Source organism: Clupea harengus, chromosome 11 (assembly GCF_900700415.2).
Source record: "Clupea harengus chromosome 11, Ch_v2.0.2, whole genome shotgun sequence".
Taxonomy (NCBI): domain Eukaryota; kingdom Metazoa; phylum Chordata; class Actinopteri; order Clupeiformes; family Clupeidae; genus Clupea; species Clupea harengus.
The window spans coordinates 23783730-23798036 of record NC_045162.1 but is presented as its reverse complement, the minus strand read 5'-3'; the positions used below and the strand labels follow the sequence as shown (position 1 = coordinate 23798036).

Here is a 14307-nt window from a genome sequence, read left to right as displayed (position 1 = left end):
TGTGTTGGACATCTTAAATTCCAACTTCTGTGATCTGAGAATCTCAGACACAAAAAGTACACTGAAAAGAGGATCCCCCCACGACATAAAGAACATGCCTTGCTGCTTCTTGAGATGTCTTTGATGTTCCCTGGAGCTAAACAGACCCATCCATTATGGACCAGGGGATACCCTAAATATGTCAAATAACAAAGCCAGAGGCTGTGGAGAGACAGAGGTTCAAGCAGCAAGGGAGGGATGAAGAAGAGGAAAAGCAAAGTGAAGAGCAAGAAGAAAAGGATAAATGAGAGAGAGAACAGTGGGCTTAATGAACGGACAGTAAGCAGAAGCAACTCAGGGACTTGGTACGTCTGTGGTGGAGTCGGTGGGCAGCTGCATAAATGGGGCAGGTGAATAAGTGGGGTAAAAATAGCATATGCCTCTGGACCTCTCAGGGGGGTTACCTGACTGGTATAGCTGGAGGTGGGTAAGAGAGGGAGTGGGGGAAGAAGGCAAAGGGGGAGAACCCCCTTCCTTGGAGAGAGAGTCAGAGTCAGTGTGCTTTAAATCATTATATGGACTGTGGACACTGTCACACCATACTGAAAGCGTCAGAGTTGCAATGCAAGTACGCTAACACTGAGTTTGAGTACACTGATGCTCGACCTCTGCCAAACAAACAAATAGGTTTGATCCATGTGCATTGAAATACATCAAGGAGATACTGTTGGTACCTTCATTTGTTAAGCGCAGTATCTCAATGGCGAATTAAGATTTGGATAATTTAGTTGTGATTGTAAGGCAGACAGGAGTGACTGAGATTAATGCTGAGGTGGAAAAACAATGGCTGAAATAAATGAAAAAATACGCCCAGGCCATTTAATGTCAGTCTGCGTTAACTGCTTGTCAGAGTGACTTAATGAAAAGCAGTGAAATGTACTGCCCTTCGTTTCAAGTCAATCATTTCAACGTTGCAATTAAGTATCCCGCCATAAACAATCAGAGCTGAATTCTCTGCAGTGCTGGGGGTTCGTTAACATCAGGCAAGTAGCCCAGGCAGTGAATCTTGATCTGACATAAATAGCTATCGTCAGAGAGTCCCTTTTCTGTATCACTGGATCCTCTGTGTGCATTCGCACCGATCCTTTTGACCTTATTTGAGTCACTTTAAATAAGATACCAGGTGCAGGCTGGGATATAGAGTAAGGGATTGTTTTGGAAAGGGGTCAGGAAAAGAGTGTTTTTGTCCTCAGGTCCAAGTACCAAGGAGCTAATCTGAGAGTATATAATCACATTACTAACTAACTAATTATAGTCTGAGACATTTGCAGAATTATGTCAAAGGACAGGAAGTTACTTCTCCCTGAGTAGAATATGGTCTCTGATGTTTTTACTAAACATGAAACTTATCTTAGTCTGAACATAAAGGAAGTAGTTTCACTGACCCTCAGTGACAATATCAGGCTAAATGCACCTTCACCACTGACAGTGTCACCAACCGGCATGGGAAGAAATCTATACAGAGCCAATTACTTTTCATAGAAATCAATCGTCACGTTATTTACGTGAGAATGTAAAATTGGAACCCAGGCAGCCATTGGGCTGCACCCACATGCTGTGCCTCCACTGAGATAACTGTAACCACTAGGCTAGCGATAGCTGAAAGAAGCAGACTTCCCATTGGAGGGACACCGAGCTGAAGCTGCATTCTCCTTTCTTGAACCGATACATTCCACAACACAGACCAGAGACAGAGAAGGTAATTATAAAATGGAAGAAAGGGAAATTAATTCTAGAAATTGAACTAGGATGGAGAAAAAATGGAGCTGTGGGAAAGTGTTAGATAACCTTTCAAAAAAGAAACATCAGTTAGAGAAGAAGCGGGGGGGGGGGGTGTCAAACCAAGCAGAAAGAAGTGGGAGAGGAGAGAAGAAAGTAAAAGAGAGACACAAGGAAACACTACCATAGATACACAGAGAGGGAAACAGAGAGAGATAGCGAGAAAGAGAGAGAAAGCGAGAAAGAGAGAGAGAGAGAGAAGTAAGGACCTTCATCCTAGCTACAGGGTCATGTGTCCCTGCTTCCATCCCTGGACACGTGGCCAGGGTGTCACACTCAGTCGTGGCAACCAGCTGAAGACAGCAGGTGGCTCCAAGGCAGACAGACCCATGGTATGGCAGTGCTGGCCCTTAGACTAGTGTACAAAGGGCACTCTGCCAGATGGATTTCACTTTCTCCTCTTTCATGCTCTCTCTTGAACAGCTTCAACAGTTCTCTTTTTTTCCCCTACCCCCTGTAGATTTAGACTCTTGCAACCCCAGCCCAAGAGGGTGAATTCCTTATTCCTGGCACTGGCCATACATGTCTCCTCTCACCCTATGTCTCCAACACTACTTTAGAAGACTCCATTATGCCCATGCTGCATACATGTAGAGAAAAAAACATCTTGTTTGTTCTCAAGCCAACTGAAAAGAGTTGGGCTGCTTACCATGCAGAACTGACAGAGCCTTTAATAGAGTGTGCATGCTTAGTATATACAGTACACAGCGCATGATTTAATGATTCACTGTCTTAATTGCATGGCCACTAGGCAGCATGTTGTATGTGGAGCGGTTCAGGGATATGGGGGTGGGGGTTGTCTGTGCATTTCCCATGCTACAGTGTAATAAACTCTAACTGGAGTACAGGTTATTTGTTGCAACATTCAATCAAAAGAACATCAGATGGTAATGTACTGTAGCCTATAACCTACACATAATGTGCTGGACTGTAAACATCTTTGTTATCTCTGGGCAAACAGCAAAAGTTATCGTGTCTTATGTGAACTAATGACAATAGGGGTGCAACTGCTGAGTTATCTGTTTATTTGACTCATGTGATCTATTATCTGATATATTTGTCAGTGATATGATAGTGCATTATTATTTTACAGAATAGCGCCAGCAGAGTCAATATTTATTCCCTTTGACATACTTAACAATAAGGTAGAGGAGAAATGAGAAACGTAATGGGGAACTGGCTTCTACACAACACAAGGGATAATCTGACAGAGCAATGCTGCACTCCACTGGCTGTTAGCTGAACAGCGCTCAGGTGGGCAAATTGTGTAGAAGTCTACATTTCACATTCTCACATTAATTTCACATTCCCAACCACTAATCATTTATTAATAATCTAAGACGTGTCATTTTGGTTCATTTTCATTTTAAAATTTTCCATTTTTTTTTTATTCAGGCAACTTCTTTGGTGTTTGGTTCAGACTGGGGACACTGCACTGGCCCTTTACCAAGTATTCCAAGAATGTAGTAGCCTACTTACAGTCTGTCACCCGCTGCAGCCTTGGTATCCTCGACCAGATAAATCGTGCCAAAGCTCCCCCTTCCCAACATCCGCCTGATGAGATATCTCTTAGCAATCAGTTTAGTATGGTCAGGGTCCACGCACTCGGAGCTCAGTGCATTTGTGGACGACTTGGCTGCCCTCTCTTTGAATCGCGGCATGGTCAACACTGTGGAAGGGGAAACGATATGGTAGGAATATCTAAAAGACCGTTATTAAAATAAGAGTCAAGACCTTGTTATTGAGTTATGTGAAACATACAGTTGATATTGGAGGGTTATTCTCTTACAATGGTGGTAATTTGTGATGAAGTGAACATGATTGATTCTGAGAACTTCATATTCAGACCCTCTACCAATGTATTTGTCACGATATGGATGACTCAGAATGACGGCCTATAGAATAACAATATGTGCTACACTCACCTCACCGCATGCACCTGAATGTTTTGTCACATGTGGCTTCCGTGTTTGTATTTGTTCCTATGGCAATGCCTGATTGTAGCGTATCTTTCTCTCTGGGTGGCGCTATTGCGTTGAATTTTAATTGTCATTTTTTTAAATGCGAATTAAGGGAGTGTTACTTAATATATATGAATACACACTCGATAATTCGCTCATTTTCATCTCAATGCACCTTTTAAATAGCATATTTAACTTGCATTATCATAGCCAATTAATTTCATGCCAGTATAACTGGTAATATACACAGGCACAAGAAATAGTCACAAAACAGTTTTTAATATTGTTTTTTTTTTGGTATTTTTTTACTTTATGGTGTGTTGTTTACAAACATTGCATGTATTATGTATCTACTGGTATTGTAATGTTATCAACATGCATGTAGTGCTTTTCACACCACAGGGGGGCGTCCCACTTTTCACTCTGACTTCCTCTCCATTTAAAACCCTTTGAACAACTTGTTCATCGTGCACAAGTGTTTTATGTGCAGGTATACATATATGCTGGGATGCAGAACTCATTGAAGGGTACAGTTTGGAAGACTGATTATAGAATTTTCATGGAACTTGCAGGGATTTCTGAAAAACAATGCTTTGGGATGTTGGTGGTGAAACAAAAATAATGTACAATATTAATGTATAGATTTTTGCACCCACATGCTAATCACTACTCTTCGCTTATCTGTTATCTTTCTAAAGACCCTTTATACTGTGTATGGCAGTCACAGACAGCATAATGTATGTTCTGTATGGGTTCAGGGAAGGAATATCTTGTTAGTTCTCAGTCTGGAACGAGTGTTGTTGCACGCTGTGGTGAGCCCCACAGAATGGGCCTGATTTTTTTAAAGACATTAAATCATTTGTAGAATATGTTTTATGTGCTAACTTAAAGGTGATGGGTGAGTGGTATTGCAAAATAAGCAACTACACAAAGGCACAGGCAGATTTGTGTGTGTGTGTGTGTGTGTGAGTGTGTGTGTGTGTGTGTGTGTGTGTGTGTGTGTGTGTGAGTGTGTGTGTGTGTGTGTGTGTGTGTGTGTATGTGTGTGTGTGTAGAGAGAGAGATGTACAATTGTTTTCATACACCACACATTTAATAAAAAAATGTATAACAAATATTTCAGTACTTATTTTATTTTAATAGGACTGTTTATCTTACATTATTTCAAAATCATTGCAATGACTTGCATGTGAAAGCTAAAGGAGCAACCATTCACTGCTAAGCCATATTTGGCTAAGTAAAATGTTACGGCCTTGATGGCAATGAACACCTGATGAATTATCTTGCGACTGAGCTGTAGATCACGGAATCCTCATTATTCTGCTGGTCTCCTTGTTTGCACCTATGTGAAGCATTCATGACATCACATGAGAAAGTATTCAGTAACCATGATTTTATGATGCCACAGAAAAGGTCTTTTGCACAGATCATTTCAAGAGTTAATAAATTCATGCTATCAACATCATATTTCAACATTATTTGTTACATTTATATACGAGTGAGATGTATAGAGAACACAATCAGAGATACAACCAGAATGCTTGCTTTCCTCCATTTAACCATGCTTGAAAATGGACTCCCATTACCTCTTCGGATTTGTCTTGGGCTTGATAGAGATGGACGCATACTGCAGATCATTGTCCTCTTCCTCAAATTTCTCATTTTGATTATCAGAGTCAACATGTCCCATAGTCTGTATGAATAAAACAATAACATTTTTAATTAATCCCACATTTGTGGACTTAACATTGTTAAAACTAAAGCAATTATCTGTCTGTGATTACATTTGGTTACCATGTGTTCACACGTAACAAAGGAAATAAGACAGGAAGTCTAATCTAATCTAATCTAATTTTTTCGTCATTTTATCACTTAGGCAATGGAACATTTCTCTTATTCCTCTTTCTTAATTCATAGCCTTTCAGAATTGCACATGAGAAATCAGTCGTTTCACCAGAACATGAACATTAAGAAAATAAACATCAAACCTTGCCGCTTTGGCTGCTGTTATCTCCTGTGACAATAACCTCTGTCCTTCTCCTGTGGAGAAATAGTGATAATAACAGTAAGTCATAAATACCTGTTGATCAGTGTAAAGAAATCTTAGTACTGTTGATTTGAGCATTTTGGTTTATCAGACACATGGAGTACCTCTTGATGCTGATAATGACTAATATTCCAATGGCTACAAAAACAGCAAAACACACTCCACCGACTGCAAGAAATATGTTCGACGCGTCTGTGAAAGAAATACCACAACCATGAGAATAGGACTCATGAAGGCATGAGGTATGAAGTGAGCTGGGAACTATGAAGTTGGACTTTTTCCTTTACATTCAACATCCAGCTTAAAAGCCTGGGACATGTGTCCTCCTCCTCTCCAGCGACAGGTGTAGTTGCCAGAGTCCCTGTAGGTGACAGAAGTCAGAAGAAGCACAGGGCCAGTTCCTGCAAGTTTCACGTCGTCCTTAAACCAGGAGATCTCTGACAAGTTGAAGGTGCAGTTTGCACTGCAGGTCAGATTGAAGGAATCACCATCCTTTATGGTTCCATTTCCTTTCAGTCTGGTCACAGAGAGCTTCAGCGCTTTGGAGAATTTCAGAAACGTTTCCTTTCAATTACTTAGTCATTTGTTTGAATATGTGTTATGTATTAATTATGAGAATTTTCTTCATACACGATCCAATCATTATAGAATTTCTCTCACCTGTGACCTGAATGGACATACCCGGAGATCCAGTCCATTTCTCCTGAGGATGAGTTACAAACCTGAACGTGTACTCTCCAGAATGCGTATCATTAATGTTCCTGATCTGCAGTGTGCAGTTGTTTGTTCGGTCACCGATGTAAATGAATTCATTAGTGCCGATGGTTTTATCGTTGCTGTCATAAACATACGGTGGTGTTTTACAATCATCAGAATCTTTACACCAAAACATTTCTGCCACTGTATTGCCACTGGGATATTTATAAGTACAGCGGAAAGAGACTGTTGATCCTTTGATAACACATGTAGATGGTGGGTATATGACACCCCAGTTCTCATTCAGGCTCCCTGTAAGACAAATAATACCTCCTTGAGTCAAGTCACAACCGTTAATTGCATACAAGAAAAGCATCAAAGATGCAGTCTGCGATTCTGGCGAAAAGTTGTTGATATTATTGAGGCCAGATGCAAACAGACCAAATGTGGGATAAGTACGTTTGTGTGGGACAATGTGGAATGTTACCAACGCTGAGAGGTAACCAAAAACATGTCTAGCTCAGCTGGAAAATAAGTTGTAGAGGACTTTGGGCTATGGACGCTAACCGCATGAAATTCATTGTTAGAGCTAGTTATGATGTCCTCCCATCACCACAGAACCTCAGCCAGGGTGGGTGAAGGCAAAAGCTGCAAGTTGTGTTTGGGTGTTGGCTCACTGAAATAATATTTTGTCAGGATGTGAAATTAGCCTTAACCAGAGTCACTACATCAGGTTTTAAAATCATTTGTCTGTTTGAGAATTTTTTTTTTTAAATGAGCAAAATGTTGAAATGTTGAAATGAGGTTAACTCTTTGCCGGTATATGACAGGGTTAGTAAGATCTCTTTTGTGTGATAGGGTCAGGAAGGTGGACACCTGGCAAGTTCAAACAGGACTGGCAAGCAGGCCGAAGTTAGGTATTGGAGATTGCTGGCTCTTGTCGGTAGACAACTTCCACAATGTATTGTTGCGACTGCTATATGAGACCAGACATGGTGTTGTTCTGAGTGTGAGCACATTGTTTACTTTATTGAGTTAACAATTCCCTTTTAAGATGCGATTGAATACGCATTTGAAAGGAAAAAGCTAAAGTATGCTGAACTGGAAGCAGAAGCAAGGCAACAAGGTTGGTAAACCTCCCCATGGAGGCTTTGTCGCTAAATCAACCACAACACTTCTGTGGAATTTTGTGGAAACTCAAAGGAGCTTTAAAAGGAGTTGTCTGAGGCTGCTGAAAAAATGAACCAGTGGTTGTGGCTGAGGCAACCGCTGACTATTTGGGGTCGTGAATTAACCTTAACTAAAACTGAGATACGTGACATCTTGTCGAGGTCTATCATGAGATGTATCTGTTAGTGACTGATAGTGGCATGTACTCTAACCCATCATGAGGATGCAGACGGGTAGCTCTCGGACGCAAGAGCCCCTGTGGTTGGGCTTTCTGGAGGTGTCATGGGCCTAATTCAACGAAACACTGATGAAGCAAGGTGCTTGCCTGAAAACCCCAGTGAAATGTGCACGAAAGCAACTTTGTTGTTGTATCCTGCTGCTCAGGGTCTGTGGTTGGGCAGTCATGTTGTCTTTAACACTTATGGGCTGCAGTCAGCACATGTTGTGCTGTGAAAGAGGGCCTTTAAGGTTCCCGGGTACAACATGTGGCACGTATTGCGGCTGTCTCCAACCATTTGTGCATTGTTGTTGTATCTATGGTTGAGCAGTTATTATATTAGTTAGATTGATGACTATTAGTTATTTCATGTGACAGTGAGAATACTTGCTGCTGTGGGAAGTCCCCCACCAATAGCACGAGGAGTTTAACATAATTTCCTGTGTATAACGAAAGGAATAAGAATAAGAAACATTCTAAACACCTATACTTTGTCCTGTTATGTAGTCGATTCCACAGAATACCAGTTAGGCCGTTAACGGAACAGTACAGTGCTGTTGGTCATGATGGCGCCTGGTAGCTTTTACCTGATCTGCAAAGTTTGTGTAAGTTTGGTCTTCGCGATATAGCAGAGGAGTTTATCGGCCCCTTGTTTGAATGTTGCATTTGTAGGGTTTCTGCTTTTGACGTATGACGTTTATTTTTATTTCTGACAATTAAAAACCAAATGACCAATGAAAATGCAGGACATTATCTCATTATGCAAGATTCAGGACAGAGTCAAAATGTTGTGCAGTACAACGCAAAGCGGGACACCTGGTTACACTATAGACGATCAAATTGCACACCTACATTGCATGATCCTGAAGCAGCATGTTCATTGGCTGGAATTGTTTATGGTTCGGTCTGAGTCTGTATGACTGACTATGATGAATCCCATTTACAGAGCCAAGACTAGGTATGAACACCAGAGATTTTTTGAGTGCACACACCGAACGGACAATTTTAACAAAAAGTGAATTAGAATCGCAGACCGCACCTTTAAAGGTCTTGTTTAATTACATTTAACTACAGCAGTATTTTCTCTAAAATTAATATGATAAATTCTTACAACTGTTATAAATTGTATGTATATACAGTACATATGTGATGTCCAATGTGATATTCAGTTCTTTTTAACCAATATATGTATTTGAAATAAATTGTAATGTGCTTACCATGATGAAGAAATTCTAGAAATACCAACAACTGCACCAGCATCTCACCCCTCATCTTTACCAGAGCACAAATGACATAGAAGATTATCTGTTCTTTCTGTCTCATACACAAGGAAATTGCGCAAATAAAGCTCTGGTTAAAAGAGGAAGTGAACACCACCGTCCAATTAAACCCAAAAACCCATTTCCTTCTCACAGTTGTTATAACGGTTAAACCAACGTCCGTATGACGTCTGTCTGTTAATACTCACATACAATGTGGAAAATAATATAAGGGTGGCATATGACCACCCATGCATCATAGTAGAGGTACCTATAGGTCTCTCAGAGCGTGTGGGTCTCACATCATTGGGAAGGAAGGTCACAGTTAGAGTTGACATGGGTCAGTTGAGACAGACAGCCCTGAGAAGCTAAGCACACGCTAACTGGGTTTATTACATACAGCTCTGGAAATTGAGAGCTGACAACATTTCTCCCAAATTTCAAATACAAATATTGTCATTTAGAGCATCTATTTGCAGAAAAATGACAACTGGTCTGATGCAGTGTTTTCAGATCTCGAATAATGCAAAGAAAACAAGTTCATATTCATTTTTAAACAACACAATACTAATGTTTTAACTTAGGAAGAGTTCAGCGATAATAACAGTAAGTTATCTTTTTGGTTATTTTGACCAGTTGTCATTTTTCTGATATTTTTCAAAATTATATTTGTATTTGAAATTCGGTAGAAATGTTGACAGTAGTTTATAGAATAAAACAAAAAAATTAATTTTACTCAAACACATACCAATAAATAGTAAAACCAGAGAAACTGATAATTTTAAAGTGGTCTCTTCATTTTTTTCCAGAGCTGTATGTGCTGTACTCCAGCTATCCTCTTACAATGACAGGAGACATTCATTCAATGAACAATCACAAGCTATAGTATTAGATGACACAATGAGATTGCTTTCTGGTCTTCTGATATTCATTAATGTCTCTTCAGTTGTCAGTGTTTTTAACATTATTTAGAAAACATCCGGTGTTTTACCAATTTGAAAGCTATTTTATTTACAAGAAAACTAAGCTCTCACATTTGATATAGAAATGTTTTTCCTAACAGTTTTTGACTCTATGTTGATGCATTAGACATAATCGGTCAATGCCTCTCCACTTCCTTTTTCCAATATTGTAATGGGCCTATTCTAAACATGATGTGAAGGTGACGTTTGGTGTTTTCGGCAGGATCTCCGAGTGCGGGGACACCCACGCTGAGACGGTCATGCAGCTGCGCAGCGAGCTGCGAGACAAAGAGATGAAGCTGACCGACATCCGTCTGGAGGCCCTGAGCTCCGCCCACCAGCTGGACCAGCTCAGGGAGTTCATGAACCGCATGCAGGTCAGTCACAGCAGCTTGGACCCCTAGAAGCTCTATGGGCCGGAGTCAGCCATCAGACCCTTCTGTAACCTACTGGTAGTAAGGTCTTGGCTCTGACGTAACATTGGCTTTCGAACGACTCTTGAGTGACAGTTGCTATAGCAACGCTAGCATTACGTCACCCGGACAGTTTTTGGAAGTCACAGACTTGCGCTGCATTAAATACCTCAATAACGCGATTTACCCCAGAGCATCTCGCTTTATACTTCGCTACCTGAGACCAGCACGCCTTTATTTTACCTGCAACAAACCAAGCAAAACAACCATGTGCTTGATGTTTGACTGTGTTAGGAAAGTTGTTGACTCAATAGTTTGTTATAGTGTCAAAGTAAGCTAATTTTAACAGGTTTCGCTAGGTTTAGCCGCTAGCATCTCGTTAGCGATTAGCAATTTCTCCGTTATGCTGCTTTAAGAAAGTCCTTAATGTGTTGTGATTATTAGACATATCTGACGGCACCCACAATTACATTTTCACAAAACAGGGAATTGTTTTCACCAACTTTAACTATAGAGCACAATTGGTAGGACTTTTTTAAAGCAGCACAACGGAGGAATTGTTTATGCGTTTTTTTAAATGCACCGGAATTAGCTAGTTTTCATCCGTTGCCCCTTGTCAGAGCATGCCAATTGCTAATTCGCTAACGAGATGCTAGCGGCTAAACCTAGCGAAACCTGTTGAAATTTGCTTACTTACAGGATACCGGCAGGTGTAGCTAAAACGGAATACTTCATAGTTTAGGCACAATATTAAGCAACTAAAAAGTAGCTGATGGCTTTCGAACGACTCAGCAACTGTCACTCCAAAGTCGTTCGAAGGCCATTATGACGTCACCTGGACACTATTTGCCATGACAGCTCCCTAGGCAACCGCCTATGTCGCCTGTAGGAAGGACCGGTCCTGATTAGATGCTGCACATAGCTAGCTCTGGATTTTTTGTAAGCTTGAATGAAGCGGTCGCCCGAATGGGTCACTTTGACATCCATGTACCCCCCCTCAATCACTCTCCCTGTGACACTGCAGTCAGTGCACTTGCGTTGTGGCATGTGTGATTAAACACACACACACCCTTGTTGTTATACTGAGTGTTGTAAACATAACACTGACCACACTGGGTGACTCTCATGACACTGGCGGGAACCCGCAATGGACCCCCATCGTCAGCATCAACACCACTGCTGCATCCTCCTCCTCTTGGTCCAGATCCTGCTGCCGCCTCTCTGCCTCCATCTAGTGGCCACATCTAGGCTTCAGTTTTAGTTCATTTTTATAGTGCACTTCTGTCTCCCCTCTACAGTCCAGGTCCCTATTCGTCGTAGCTCGTGATTTTGTGTTCAGAGCCTGGGAATGACTGACATGTTAAATGAAATGCAGCACGTTGATACAATCATGAATAATTGCTGTGTCTTATCAGAGCTAAACTCTCCTGAGCAAGCTAGAGTGCTAATAGCTAGCGAGCTGCTTAGCCCTTTACTAAAGGCTTTAGCTACACCTAGCTAGCCCACATTGGCACTCTTAACCACCACCTAAATAAATCGGTTGATCATCACTGTTTGAATTACTAAGATGTCCTGTGAAGACATACATATTTTATGTCTCCAGATGCCATATCTTGGTGTAGTTCACCCATCCTGCAACTGCATATTGATATGCATCTGTAATCTTGAAAGCCTTCAGGCTATCTCCGGTGTATGGGGATGGATTGTGTACAAGATAAATGTATACGTTGGGAAAAGACAGTTGGTGCAGACTTTAAGGGACAAAATAAAGTTGAAGGTATTAAATATGGATCGCGGCCTATAATCAATGTTTTTTCTAAATATCGCTGTCTTTCTGTTTCATTTAGATGTGCTTTGTTCGTAGTCATGACTGTTCGCTAGCTAACTATGATAGCTAACTAACTAACCACTAGAATTAGAAAATACTACATTTAAAAGTCTAAATTTGAAGAACCTATCAATAGAAAACAATACTAGTATTATATTATTCATTTTATTATTATTATTATTATAATATTACTATATATTATTTTATATGACTACCTACTATTGGGTACAAAAATCTTATTATACAACGGGAATAATGGTTGAGTCGGACACAAAGATGGCGCAGGCTTCACGGAAGTGACGTCTGTCGGTAGGAAAAACGTATGGCCAGAGAATGTGTATTAAAACCGGATGTCGTCACTTTAATCCGGTCTCTGGTTGGATAAAACTTTTTAACAGAAATGGACAAGGACCTTTACTTTTTAGTTGAGAAGTTGTGTTGATCGCCTGGCATGCAAACGATCGGTTTTCTTTAAATTATTATTATTTTTGTGAAGTTATACGGCTTATGTGAATAAAGCTATCTACACAACTTTTTATATGTCTACATTGACTCGTTTAGTTGTTCATGTGGTACACGTAGGTCTTAACTGAAGCTAACGCTTAGACCAACAATCCATTGGAACACATAGTAGCTAGCTAGCCTCGCTGCTAATAAGTCTAACGTTAGCATGCTGATATGAATAGACCCATTATAGTCAGGTGGCTTAATGCTCAATTGACTTGTTAAGCGAACTTTTACGAAGTCATACAACTAAACACACAAGTGACTTGTTAACCTATGTCTACATTGACTCGGTTAGTTGTCCATGTGGTAGACGAATGTTGCGGAGTATTGTCCTATTGTAGGACTTAACTGAAGCTAACGCTTAGACCAACAATCCATTGGAACACATAGTAGCTAGCTAGCCTCGCTGCTAATAAGTCTAACGTTAGCATGCTGATATGAATAGACCCATTATAGTCAGGTGGCTTAATGCTCAATTGACTTGTTAACCGACCTTTTACGAAGTCATACAACTAAACACACAAGTGACTTGTTAACCGAACTTTTACGAAGCTATATGACCAAACACAAAGCTAGCACTGTTAATTCAGCTATAGCTAGCCAGGTCAATTAGCTCGCCTAAGATACTGCAATTTAAGCTAACCAATTACCTAATTTCCCCCAAAACCCATCGATTACATGTGTTTGTGATGTGTAACATATATCCTTAATCAGTCATTCAAGTTATTAACGTTTATTTACCGCTAGCGATTACACGACACAAGGGTAATTCAATCGCTATTAATGTTGAACTTGAACTTCAACAACGTCACACAACATTAAAAGTCAGGCATCGGCATGGTTCCTACAGAATAAATCAAAGGTCCTTGTCCATTTCTGTTGAAAAGTTGTATCCAACCAAAGACCGGATTAAAGTGACGACATCCGGTTTTAATACACATTCTCTGGCCATACGTTTTTCCTACCGACAACGTCTTTGGTACCCATGAATTAGCCTGAAGAAAAAAAATTCTTAGCGGAAATCACGAAACGGCAACAAAGTCATTAAAAAGAGGTATTTTGGAGGAATGTCTTCTATCGTTTAGGCAAGTAACTGTATAATAACAAATTCGCCTTGTAGGCTGAAACATTTCTATATTTATTGCAAACAGCCATGAAATTAGCCAACAACATTAAACATGAGGAGAACATGTATTTATGAAATGCATTCAATTAAATTGTGATGTCTGCTTTGTGCTGATGGACTGATGCTGGTAGGCTACAGTAAAATAGGCTACCGGTACCTTTTTTTTACCCCCGGCTTGTATTCGGGGCCCGGCCTTTATTTGTCCGTATCGACCACGCCCCCGGCTACTATCTGAAGCCCGGCCTCTAAATGAATCCCGGTCTTTATTTGAGGATTTACGGTAAGTCCCTCCTTTCGGTTCGT

The 14307-nt window shown here is 40.5% G+C and overlaps 1 protein-coding gene across 1 annotated transcript; it reads right to left on the bottom strand.

The window, feature by feature from the left end:
- Positions 1 to 4896: 4896 nt before the first annotated feature.
- LOC105904667 (myeloid cell surface antigen CD33) lies at positions 4897 to 9265 on the bottom strand. Its single transcript, XM_031576401.1, has 7 exons — positions 9127 to 9265; positions 6487 to 6834; positions 6114 to 6365; positions 5931 to 6018; positions 5768 to 5819; positions 5366 to 5472; positions 4897 to 5121 (listed from the first exon to the last, which is right to left on the bottom strand). The coding sequence occupies exons 1-7, from the start codon at positions 9230 to 9232 to the stop codon at positions 5058 to 5060; spliced, it is 1017 nt and encodes a 338-aa protein (XP_031432261.1). The 5' UTR covers positions 9233 to 9265; the 3' UTR covers positions 4897 to 5057.
- Positions 9266 to 14307: the final 5042 nt, after the last annotated feature.

Excerpts from the sequence above, each read along its gene's own strand:
- LOC105904667 (XM_031576401.1), bottom strand. The coding sequence starts at position 9,232 with ATGAGACAGAAAGAACAGATAATCTTCTATGTCATTTGTGCTCTGGTA. Across the intron at positions 6,366-6,486 it reads TATGTCCATTCAGGTCACAG|CGCTGAAGCTCTCTGTGACC; the intron begins GTGAGAGAAATT and ends AATTCTCCAAAG. Across the intron at positions 5,820-5,930 it reads GTCATTATCAGCATCAAGAG|GAGAAGGACAGAGGTTATTG; the intron begins GTACTCCATGTG and ends ATTTCTCCACAG.